This window comes from Parasteatoda tepidariorum, chromosome X1 (assembly GCF_043381705.1).
Source record: "Parasteatoda tepidariorum isolate YZ-2023 chromosome X1, CAS_Ptep_4.0, whole genome shotgun sequence".
In the NCBI taxonomy this organism is placed as follows: Eukaryota; Metazoa; Arthropoda; class Arachnida; order Araneae; family Theridiidae; genus Parasteatoda; species Parasteatoda tepidariorum.
Window position 1 is genome coordinate 76563899 of NC_092214.1, and position 12940 is coordinate 76576838.

The window sequence follows — 12940 nt, forward strand, 5'->3', positions numbered from 1 at the left end:
CAAATGATGTTGAAAAGTTAATTTTAAATACTGCAACTCAAGCAACCATTGATCGGTTGTTTAAACCTTTTGTAAATTTAATCTTATGTAGGGTTTTACTTTATTAAAATAATTAAATTTGTTAAAATAAAGCATCAATGTGGTCATTATTTCAGCTTTTAAAGTGTGTGCATTTAGAATGTATCGTAAAAAAGTTTTCTTTTTTCAAATGTTGAATCGCCTCTTAATAAAATCAGCCGCTTAATAAAATCAAAAGAGCATAAAACGAAAGTGATTTTAATAAACGGCGGGCACTGTACCATTAAAGACTATTGAATGATTTCTCAGTTCTGTACTGAACATGAATTTAATTTAGTTCGCAAGTCTGTATCACGGCTTGAATATCAATACATAGAAATAGTTTCAATCATTATCCCATAAAATCTTGAAAAAAAATTATTATTTCTAATTATGTTTTTACAGTGCAATTACTATATTATGTTAAATTCTTAGATGTGTTGCATTTTCAAACCTAATTCATACAGACGATAAATTTTATGGTTTAAAATTATTAATCATAATAATAACATTATGATCGATTTCATTAAATTTAATTGACGTAATAATTGTACTCAATGAAAAATTAGATTTGAACTACAATTAAAAAAATTCTTAGGATTTCAAATATTTCTTTAATGCGATTGTTAATAACGACTTCCAATGTTTAGAAAAAAATGTTCTGATAATTGAAATTTTATTTAATTTTATAGTTCATTTAAAATTGCAGAAGCTCTACATAAATCTATTTCAATTCGCTAGACAAGATAAGCTATTCATGAAATGGTGGTAAGTCAAGGTACAGCTCTTTCGCTTCTTTCATTCTTAGAAAATTTTCCCTCTGATAGCTAAGACTTTCCCTCTCATGACTAAGACTTCTATCTCACTCTTACGGAGAGGAAAAATACTTCTTCATACCAGGAAAAATAGTAACCTTGTTAAAAAGAAAGCGCCAAGAGAAAATAGCTATATCATGCCAAGAGAGTATTAAGCCAAGTCCGTTCTAGGGGGCTTTTTAACGCACCTGAAAGCAATTATCCTTATCTTGACAGCTGAAGTTTGGGCGAGGTCTACAATGAACCTTTTTAAACTTGTTTTTCTAGTCTAAACTTGCAAATGTTTTTATCCTTTTAAATGTTATTTTTCTACCTTTTTTTTTAAAAAAAATTTAGGAGATCTTTTTTTTTTTCTTACTTTAGAATGTGTTTCACTTTTTCCTTGTAATTTGGGTTTGATAAAACATAGATTAACGGCACTTTTGGCCGACCCAGAAGACCAGGAAATTCAGACATCCGGTATAGTGATAGTCCTGAGCATCCCGGTTAATTGATTCTCTACTGTATTTTTCGGTTATTTAATTAAAATTACTGAATTCTTAGCAGCTTTAGAAAAGGAGATAAGTGTTTTTTTTTTCTCTTTGAATATGTTTTCTTTCATAATTTATTTATGCACGAACTTTTATTAAGTTTGTTTTTATTGTTGTTTGTAAACTATTACATTTTTTATAGGTTTTAACTGTTAATGATGGGTAAATGCACATTTAATCCAATATGACTTAAGAAAGATGATGGCACAGGCAAAGAAGTATCAGAATGGGGAAAGAAACGCGATGATTATTCTATCTTCTGTCAAGTTTGTTCATCTACTGTGAATATCTCTAAGGGGTTTCAAGAAATTTCTCAGCATGCTGGCACAAAAAAGCGTCAAGAATGAATGGACGTTAAAAAGAATCCGCTTCAATTGCGTTTATTTAACAACATATCTACAAATGAGGAAATGTAAGCTGAAAGCAGCAGAACAAACACTCTCTGTACCATTTATCTTCATAGTGAAAAAGAATCTGCTACTGTTGCCGAACTTATATAGGCAATGAAAACTGTTGCATCAAATAATTCAGCAGCAGCATTTTCTGGCATTGTCGCAACTTTTAAAGCTATGTTTCCTAACAGTATTCCACCTTTTTCACTGAATCCAAGGAAAATTCATTATTTAATCACAGATGCCCTAGCTCCCTACTTTAAGCAAGAAATTAGTAAAGATATAAAAAAATTCATTTTTTACTATTATGTATGATGAAACTACCAACTCTGCGAACAAGCAAGAATTGCAGACTGTTGTACGTTACTGGTCAGATGCACAGAACTGTGTGATTTCACAACATTTAAAAACAATGTTTATTGGGTCTGCAACTGCCAAAAATATTTTTAAAAAATTAACAGAAGCCATGGATGAAATGAAACTTCCACTAGGCAAATTGTTGATGTTGGGGAGTGACGGTCCCAATGTTAACAAGAAAGTTCATAGGCTGATGAATGAAGAAGTAAAACTTATATCGGACAGAGAGCTTGTAGACATAGGCACCTGCAACATACATATTGTCCACAATGCATTTTTAAAAGGTTTGAATGAACTTGGAGAAAATGCAGCAGATTTGATAACTTCTGTTTATCATTTTTTTGATGGATGGCCATCAAGATGGGACAATTTTGTCATAATTCAGGAAAAAGAAGGAGTCCCGCACAATAAAATGATTAAACATTGCTCCTCTAGATGGCTAACTCTGGAGCTCGCATGCACTCGAATGATTGAGCAATGGCAGGCTATTAATATCTATTTTTTGATGTATATCCCACAAAGCAAAAGCTCATTGGGCAATACTAATCGCCACTGTAAAAATGTAATGACATTATTAAAGAAAAGCACAATCAAAGCAGAATTGCACTTTGCTTTGTCAAGTGCTCATATTTTCACTAGTTTCACTGGTGTTTTCCAGAAAGAAGAACCACTGGTTCATGTTTTATATGATGAACTAAGTACTTTAATTCAAACATTAAATAGCTGGTTTTGCAAGAAGTCATTTTTAGAGCAGAACATTATAAATACTAACAGTGTAACATGTGAAACAAACCATCTTCCGCTGAAGCAAGTTGTTTGTTGTGGCGCCGTTATGGCTGAAATAAAATCCTTGAGTGATAGTGAGAAGTACAATTTCTTGAAAGCTGCATAGCAGCATTATTTGGTTGCTTCCAAGTACTTAATTGAAAAAACCTCATTTTCTTCCAGTTTAGTCAAGAAATTGAGGTGCTTACATCCTCGAGAAAGAAAAATTGCTCGAAGTAGTAGCAACATCACAGCAGTAGCAAAAGCTCTTCAGATAGATGTTGCTCTTGATAAACTGGTTGATGTGTGGAAAGTTTTACAATTAGAAAAAGAAATTTCTCACAGTGACAAGATTGATGTTTATTGGGGTAGTTTGTTGTCCTTGAAAACCTCTTTGAACAAATTTAAAAATCCTCTAGTAGCAACTGTAGTCAAAGCAGCATTGGTTTTATCTCGCGGCAATGCTGAAGTTGAACAAGGGCTTTCGGTCTCTGGTAGAACTCTCACTGATGAAAAAGCCTCTATGTCAGAAGGAACTTTAACATCTATAATGACTGTAAAAAGCATATTAAAATCTTTCGATAACAAACCGCAATCGGTACCTATAACAAAAGAACTTCTAAGTTATGCACGTAATGCCTATCGCAATTACGAAAATGATTTATTGCAGCAAAATGAACTGAAGGAGATGGTAGAACAAAAGAAAAAGGATGAGGAAGAATTAAAAAAGCGAGGAAATGAAAACAAACAAAAAATTTTAGAAGATAAAAAAAAACATGAAAAATTGTCAGGAAGCACTGAAAGATAAAAGAGAAAAAGAACAAGCTAAACGGAAAACTGCAGATAGTCTTTTTAATGAAGCAACAAAACAATTAAAAGAAGGAGTAGAAATAGGAAATTTGGAAGAAGTTAAATTAGCAGAAGCAATGCTGCAAGGTGTTGCTAAAGTAAGGAGGGAAAGAGAGGAGATGCCTTTCAAAAAACTCTAGAAAAGAAGTCTGCTCTGATAGAGAGTTATTTTAAGACCAACTCAAAATAATGGATACATTTCCTAGCGTAAAATAAATGATATCATTAATCACATCAATTCATGAAAATTCAGGACTTAATTACTAATAGTTGAATTATTAATATTTGATTTAATCTTTGTTATGTTTAAAAATAAAAGTTTTCTTAATTTAAGTTAAGCCTGTAATTTATTTATTTATTTATTTTAGTTATAAAAATTTTGTGAATATTTATTGAGAAAATTTTTATAAAAAATTTCAGTAGCTGTTAAGTAATGTAATGAATGAATTTTTATTTTCATTATAATTGATTATAATTATTATTGTTTTTTAAGTTATACTTGATCTAGCTCAACTTTTTATATTATATTAAGGCTACTAAGATGTTGCAAGTTGTTTACATTGCTTTAATGTAGTCACTATATGTAACTTTTTTAAAAATTTTAGTCACTTTTTTTACTACTTTTTCTGCATTAAGTTGTGCTAAGCCCTGCAATATACTAAATCAGTTATTTTATTTTTTCACATGGATCTTTCACAACATTAGTATCTCTGCTAATCAAGCTTCTGCAACAATGTTGTCAATATCAGGATATACAATCAATTTGTATTTCTTTTATCTCTGAATTCAGAGTTTCAGTAGTTTTCATCTTTCACTCACTCCTTGGCGTTACAACCCATGAAGGATCTTGACCTCCTTCACCACACATCTAGCAACTTTTCGTCTCTCAAGCTTTCTTTTTATAACTTTTAACTTTCATGAATTTTAGGTCTCGCCCAACCAACACTTCTCTTTCCTAGCATCTTTGTCAAAAAGACCTTTTTTTTTAAAGTGTCATTCATTCTTATTAAGTAAACCAACCACTGTAGCCTTTTAGACTTTATGATGTTAATTATATCTTTGTCTTTAAATAGTTCCTGAATTTCTAGATTTTATATGATTTTCCAAATATTGCTATTCTTTATAGGTCCAAATATTTTTGCACATAATTTTTCTTTCTTAAGTTAAAAGTAATTTTTCTTCATATTGTGTAGTTGTCCAAGTTTCACTTCTTTAGTTTATAATATATTTATCACATTATTTTACTTTTTTATAATAACTGTATATTTTTAAAAATGTTACATAACTCTCCCATTTATGAATTTATATGACCCTTACTCATGATATATTCCTGAAATTGTTGACATTTATAGTACTTATGTAAATTAAGGGTAATTATATTTAAAAAGTCTTGTTTTCCTTCTCAGCTCTTTATTACTGAATTCTGCATCTATCTAGTTGCTATTTTTCTCTTGGTAACTAATTATTTATTTTTAGACAAAATGTCAGTCCTATTGGCCTACAGAAGAAGAAGAGAAATTATGTGATTATATTAAAGTAACATTTGAAAGTTGTGAAAAGCTTCCATTTTATACAAAGAGAGAATTTTCTGTGATTAATACAAAATCAAAAGTAAGGGTTTAGTTTGTTTCTAATGTTTAATTTTTAAATTTTCTTTTAGTTTTCATGTTATTATGTTAATATACATCTTTTTAATGAATGAAATAATTTTTCAATTCGAAGTGCATACCCCTTTTAACTATATCTTCAAAACTATATCTATATTCAAAACTTTAACTATATCTTTATATCTTCAAAATTTCTCACCAAGAAAATCAGTGAAAAAAATGTGTAATTCTTTTACTATATGAAAATAACATGACTCATTTTTGTTAGAATAATTATATTTTCATCAAACTTTATGAATAGTAATAAATATTGGAGGGACAAAATAAGACAATTTTGTTCTTTATTCTAAAAATAATAGTTGAAAATTTTGAATTTGAAATCATAGGTGATCCACTAATCAGGCGCTACTAAAATATAACTTGGATCACAAGAAAATATACTTTATTGGTCCATTATATCAGTCTGATTACACACCACCACTGTAACAATAACGGTAACTACTCATATCTACTAGATCTCATAAAAAATGTAGTTTTATAATAAATATGCTGTTAAGAAAACATTTTAACCAGATTTAAGAATAATTTTTAAAAACTAAGTTCAGTTTTTTGAATTGATGCTTTTTGTATGTATGTAAAACTAAAGAGTTTAACAAGATTTCAATGCACAGAAGTAATTTACACAAATAAGTTTTGCTTATATTTAAATATTTTTATTCTAGCTTATATGAATCTTTAGCTAAGTTAATGTTCAATTATATTGATATTACCTGGAACTACTTTTTGTGTGTATGTTTAAAGATGATGTATGTTTTCTCTAGCTAAAATTCTAATTTATCATAAATTTGCCTCCTCTTTTTTTCACAACTAATTTAAATGTGTTGAATTTTTCTAACATAGTTCTAGTAGTAGTAGAAGGATCTTCTTCAGGTAAATACTCATATTGGTTTCAAAACTATGTTGTTCTAGTGACCTTTGCTTTTTTTCCCCCTTTTGTTTGCTTGTTAAACATAGTTTCTATCGCTATTTCATTTCGTTGTTTCGAACATGTATTTCAAAGATGCCAATTGCTCTGAACTTAAACAAAATATTTTAAAAAACAGCAGAGAACTACGAAGTAAAATTTGCAGATTTTTGGTTAATTTTGAAACAGTTTTGAAAGGGTCAATACAGCTTAACTGTTACAAAATTGTTGGCATATTACATAAGCCTTGGAATTATTTAAAAATAGTGGTGAGTAAAAACCTTATATATTGAATTAATTAATCCAAGATTCATACACTAAAGAACTACCACTCGAAAATATATATATCCACTGTCTGGAGCAAGTTGGCATCTCTGGTATTGTAAGTTTTTGCTTCAGATTAGCACAGCTACAAGCAAGCTCTTGTACCATGAAACTTTATATTAAACTAGATTCCTGAAATATTTAGAATAATTTTTATGTCCAGTTGAAATTTTTGTCGGAAAAATACAGATTGAACTATTTAATAATCCAAACCACAGTTTGTTTGATTTCATTCAATTGCTCTTGAATGTGATTTAGAAAAAGACAAGATTGCTATATTATATTCATATACTTTATGAATGAAGCATAATATATTACTCAAGATATTATCCTTAAACAAACAAACTTCAAAGAGTCATTGAACATTGGAGTTTACATCCTATTTTAAATTGCTAATGAAGCAAATTGATGAGTCTAGTTGCAAAACTTGTTAAGTGCTACAGTGTGCCCCTTACTTAATAAAATACTTAAATAGAGTCACCTTAATTTTATGCCATCATTGGGCGCAAAGAAAAAACAATCTGAACCAGACATATATATATTTAATAAGTTGATATCCAAATACATATTTACAAAGAGCTCACTCCCTGCTCCACTTGTACAAGAAATAAAACGAATAAGAAAAAATAAGAGAAAAAAATGTCCCAATGAAATAAAGGCACTTCTAATTATAGCTGAAATACCCACCACATTTATTTATGACTTGAAATATATGTTTTACATTTACCAATACCTTAAGAACAGAAACATCAATATTATGTCAGGTTTCAAATAGTAGCCTTTAATTTTGCCACACACTAAAACTCCTGTTTTGGTATATGCAACCCAACTGAGGTTAACCTCCATGTTTTCTTGGGGCTATGCATGACAAACATCCTGTTATCAAAAAATCCCCACTGGAAAGATTTTCAACCTAAATTGTTATCCTACTGAATAATCTAGCTTGAGCCACCAATTGTCTCTACAAATGGCAATAAATGGGTTTCTAGCATTTTTAGATAATCAATAGCCCTCATGACAAGCTTCCTTTACAACCTTGGAAAACCTTGCTGTCCATTAGAGGGGAGTTTATCTTTTTTTCTCACCTACAGTTTAATTTTATATTTCATACAAATAATTTGCCATATAAAAGAATTAAGCAGTATCTTAAGTTGAAAACTATCCTCAAGCTGAGGATAGTAGAGTAAACGAATTTTGATAATCCAGACAATTTTGTATATAATCGGCATGACACAAGAAAAATAATATTTCTTCCATTATACAGTGGAGACTCATTTATTTTGTGTGAAAGCTACAGCTGCAGTGGTTAACTTAACCCAAGGTCCGCAAATGACAATTAAGACAATTTTGTATACAATCGGCATGACACAAAAAGAAATAATATTTCTTCCATTATACAGTAAAGTGGAGACTCATTTATTTTGTGTGAAAGCTACAGTGGTTAACTTAACCTATTTTGAACCAAAGATCTGCAAATGCACCATTTCAATTGATATTTCTTTTATTATCACTGTGACTTATATTTTTTACTAATTTTATTTTTCTGCTATTGTCAAGGGCTTTAAAGACATCCATAAATTACACCTGCCTGCAAAAAAAATTCTTGTTTGTGAAATTTTTATTGATTTATATCAGCAATGATGATGTCATTCCAAAATGCAAACTAAATTTTATGTAATACGTAAGGATTTTTTGCAAATGAAGATTAAAAAATTAACAAAATTCAGTATAATGCATACAGTTGCAACAGTAGTTACTATTAACTAAACACAATAATGCTGTTCATTTACAATATTATGATAAGTTTTGTGTTTTTCTTGAAGTCAAGAAGCTTCTTCTTTGGGTTTTTCGTTTATGGTCCACATCACTGTCTCTTTTTAAACACCAACAGTAATCGGCCATCATGTTAACATTCCACCGTCCTTGATATCTGCGTTCCATCTCCTTTATATGCTGGTGGAATCTTTCACCTTGCTCGTCACTCATTTTTCCTAAATCGTCTGTTCCAAATGTGAGTGAAGGAAGAGAATTTTAATGCTCATATTGCACCCCAAAAGATAAGTACGTTATAACTCAGTTACAAGTTCTTTGTAATTTTCTTTTCTCTCATTTCCCAAAAAACCTTCTACGACATCTTTAAATGCAACCCAAGCCTGATTCTCTCTATTTGTCATACATTGTTCAAATTTGGAATCTTTAACTAATTTCTTTATTTGTGTTCCATCAAATACACCTTCTTTAATTTTAGAGCTAGACAATTTTGGGAACTTCGATGTAAGATACTCAAAACATTTTCCACCTTTATCCGAAGCTTTCACAAACTGCTTTATGAGTCCCAATTTTATGTGAAGTGGGGGCAATAAAACATTTTGTGGATCTATTAAATATTCATTTAAAATATTCTTCTTACCAGGAATCCATTCTTGTCTCTTCGGCCATATCTTTTTTATCCAATGACTCTCTATCCGTGCTATCCCATTCACAAATAAAGCACGGAAATTTACTAAATCCACTTTGTTGCCCGAGAAGCAGACCTATAACCTTTAAGTCACCACTTATTGCCCACTTGTGTTCAGTGTATTTTATTTTAGTGACAAGCATCTCCATACTTTCATATGTTTCTTTCATGAAAACGGAATGTGCAACTGGAACTGATGCAAGTTCAGATTCGTTAGGCAATAAAACTGCTTTTAGACTCCTCTTGGAGGAATCTATAAATAGTCGCCAATCATTCGGATTATAAGGAATATTATCTTCTAATTCATGTAACAAAGGTATGTCAGCACAATAAACCAAGAACTTTTCAGATTCGAAAAATGATAAAATTACTTTTCTCGATTCCTGTACCAACTAAACGACGTCTGTGTCGTTAATAAATTTTTCTCTTTTAGCCGAGAGCCTAATAATTCTACATTTTCTTTAGTTAAACCTAAATCACGAATTAGGTAATTTAATTCAGCTTGATTAAATTTTTCAGGTGCTTCATTTTTCACGGTGAAATCGAAGGCTTTTTCATCACTTTCGCTTTCAGATATATTAGCACTATCAAAAGCCTTAGGTCGTGTCGGGACAGGAATATTTTCACAATGTGCGACAGGTCTTATAGTAGACTTTAAATTTGGGTAAACAATGTTTGATTTCGATTGTTTATTATATCCTGCAATTTTACACAAACAGAAACAACAGTCATCCACATGGTTCTGCGGTTCACGCCACACCATAGGTATTCCAAAAGGTAAAGATAAACTCTTACCTAAAGTCCAATTTCTTAACTTTTCTATGCAGGAACGGCAGGTGAAATGCGGCGCCCAATATTTGTCTTGGTCGCCCAGTTTCAATCCGAAGTACCAAAAGTAGGCCTTCTTAACGAAGGAAGTGATCGTATTTCATTGTTTTTTTAACATATATTCTTCACAAATGTAGCAAAGTGAATTTGGATCATTCTCACAACACCTCCTGGAACTACTCGCCATATTAGAAACACAATAGAAAGGACACAGTTCAACAATAAAGAAATACAGGAAAATCAAAACATAAACCGAAGAACAACTGCAAACGTGATTGCTTTTGGTTTGATGAACAATTTTTTAGAATAAAGATAATGCAAGACAGTACTGCCATCTATGTTTTGAATTTTAAAATAAAAGGTTTTTTTTAAATACAATTATAAGTATTTATTCAATATAAATGTATTATTTAATTTCAATGAAGTAAGAGGTTTTCAGAATTTATTTAAACAAATAAACATACATACTTTATTAATTTATCCTTTCCAAATCGCAAAAAATCTGTGTATTTTTACTTATTTTAAAAATTTACTTTTCAAAAAAACTGTACATCATATGTGAAAACTGATATTATTTTTGAAATAAGCATGCGAAAATACATTAACAACTATTACTTTTAAAACAAGAAATTGTTGCAGGCTGGTGTTATTAATAATTCAATTGGAGTAAACACTTTCTGTTGAAAACATTTTAAACTATTCAAGTTTTTTAACTTAAAATGATTATTGACAAATGGAATTTTTTGAAAATGTATGATTATTGCTTTTGAGATTTATCATCTGTTTTTATGATGGATTAAAGTTGCTAATCAGTAAATAAAAAAATGAATGAAACAAATTTTGTAAAAAACTAGCATTCAACTAAATGGTTGTTTGTTCATTGATTTGGTGAATGGTGCCTACATGCAATATTTTATTTCTTTAATAAAATATAATTTTTCATACACAAATTTTTTTGTGCCTTAATGAATGTAATGTTGATGAATGAATGTAATTAGACTGGTTTTTTTAATTGTATATTTCAATGAAAACAATACCACATTTTATAAAACTACTACACTTGGCCTAAAATGGGCTAACCTGGATTCTTTCCCATGCCACCTGGAAATTACCAAAAATTGGTAGAAACCCGTTTATAGAAAGAATTTGCGACCTAAGCCATATTTAAAAGCAGGATAATGCCTCAATTTACATATAAAAAATTTCCCCGTCATTGTTTTTAGATAAGGGGTTGCTCTCCATGAATGACATGTCCTTTCCCTTAACTTCAATCCCTAAGAAAATGTGATGGCTATTCTGAATAAGGCTGTATATACCAAAAAGGAGTACTTTCTCTCCATGACAGAATTGAAGGCTACTATCATTGAAACCTGGCATAACATTCATACTACTGTCCTCCTGGTATTGGTAAGCAACATTGCATAGTTCAAGTCTTATATAAATGTGGCAAATATTTTGGCTATCATGTGAAATGGCTTTATTTCGATGGGGCACTTTTTTCCACTTTTTTTTTACTTATTCGATTTTCTTCCTGTCCAGCTGCAGCAGAGAGTGAATTACTCTTTATAACTGTGTGTTTGGTTATTGACTTTCTTCATATACTTGTTTGATTCATATTGATTCTTTTTGCATCCAATTGTAGCACAAAATCAAGGTAGCTTTATTCAAGTGGAACACGCTGTATTTACCTTTTTATTGTTTCACTTAAAATAACTTCTGTTCTAAACTTAACAGACAAACAAAAATTAAGTTCTCTTACAAAAGTTATATTACCTTAAAGTAAAAAAGGAATAGTCTGAATGGCTTTTAACAAGTGGATGACTCACATAGTTATTTTCCTCAAAGACAAATTCAGAGTCCTCTTTTTTTTCCTATCCTTTGTTCCTCTATTAGGACTATTTAAAACATCTCTTCTGAAACATCCTACGGCTTACATCTTTTTAAAGCAATGGTGTTCACTATTTTGGTCTTGAAATATTGAGAGTTTTTTTTTTAACTGTTTACTGCCTCATATCTTACAAACTGTTCAGATACTTCAAAATTCAGATGTTGTATTTAATCAGCTTGTCATGTCCAAATACAGATGTCCTTGGAAAAAATTTCATTAATAGTTACTGCTTACTGTTGTAAAAAATTCACCTGTTATATATTTATATCTTTAGTTTAATGTTCAAATGTATAATTATGATTAATTTTTATTTAACAACAAGTATTTATGATATTAGAGAAATTTCAACGTAAATTATGTAAATTTGCAAATCATGCAATGAAATTTTAAATTCCGCAAAATTTTTCTACTGTTTAATTATATTATGTTTTGATATTTTTCTGTGGAGATAGTTAAAGTAGACAGTTTATATTAATAAGCATTTATCTTCATATTATTATTTTATCTTTTATGAAAAATATTTTGTTCTATTTTAGACTAATGATAAGCATACGATTACACAATTTCAATTTCAAGAATGGCCTTGCAGTGCTGGTACAGTTCCTGATGGTACACTTGGTCTAGTTACATTAATTGAAGATGTACAACTCAATCAAGAAAAACAAGTAGGAAGTGGACCAATTACTGTCCATTGCAGGTGAATAAAGTAATTTATTATAATCTAAAGTCATGAGCACTGATCTGTAATAATGATTTAAAAAGTGGAAAAAATATTGAAATTAACCAAATAATTTTGTTAACTTTGTAGCGCATTATTTATAGTGAGTTTTACTAGCTACCTTTATGAGACTGTTAGAGTTTCATTGCCATGCTTACACAACTTGACAATAAAAATTATTTTCTATTTATTAAGTACATAAAAAGTTTTTTTTTTTGCAGTATTTTTGCCTTCTGATTTTCCTGATAGAAAATATTTTGTCCTGATTTTTGTGTATGTTCAGAATATCCCAATTTCTATGAATACTAGTGTGGGTTTTTTAAATTATAGATTGTAAGAATTGAAAGATTTTTGATAAATGTTTTTTTCTTTCATTTTAATTAGCAAA

The 12940-nt window shown here is 29.9% G+C and overlaps 1 protein-coding gene across 4 annotated transcripts in view; it reads left to right on the plus strand.

Annotated features, from left to right (window-relative positions):
- Positions 1-12940, plus strand: part of LOC107437280 (tyrosine-protein phosphatase 69D) — a 148955-nt gene that overhangs the window by 124878 nt on the left and 11137 nt on the right. For all 4 annotated transcript variants that reach the window (XM_071187582.1, XM_043052292.2, XM_071187583.1 and 1 more), the window contains 2 exons: positions 5242-5376; positions 12371-12531. In XM_071187582.1, the coding sequence (XP_071043683.1) occupies positions 5242-5376; positions 12371-12531 (296 nt within the window). The remainder of the gene's footprint in view (positions 1-5241; positions 5377-12370; positions 12532-12940) is intronic.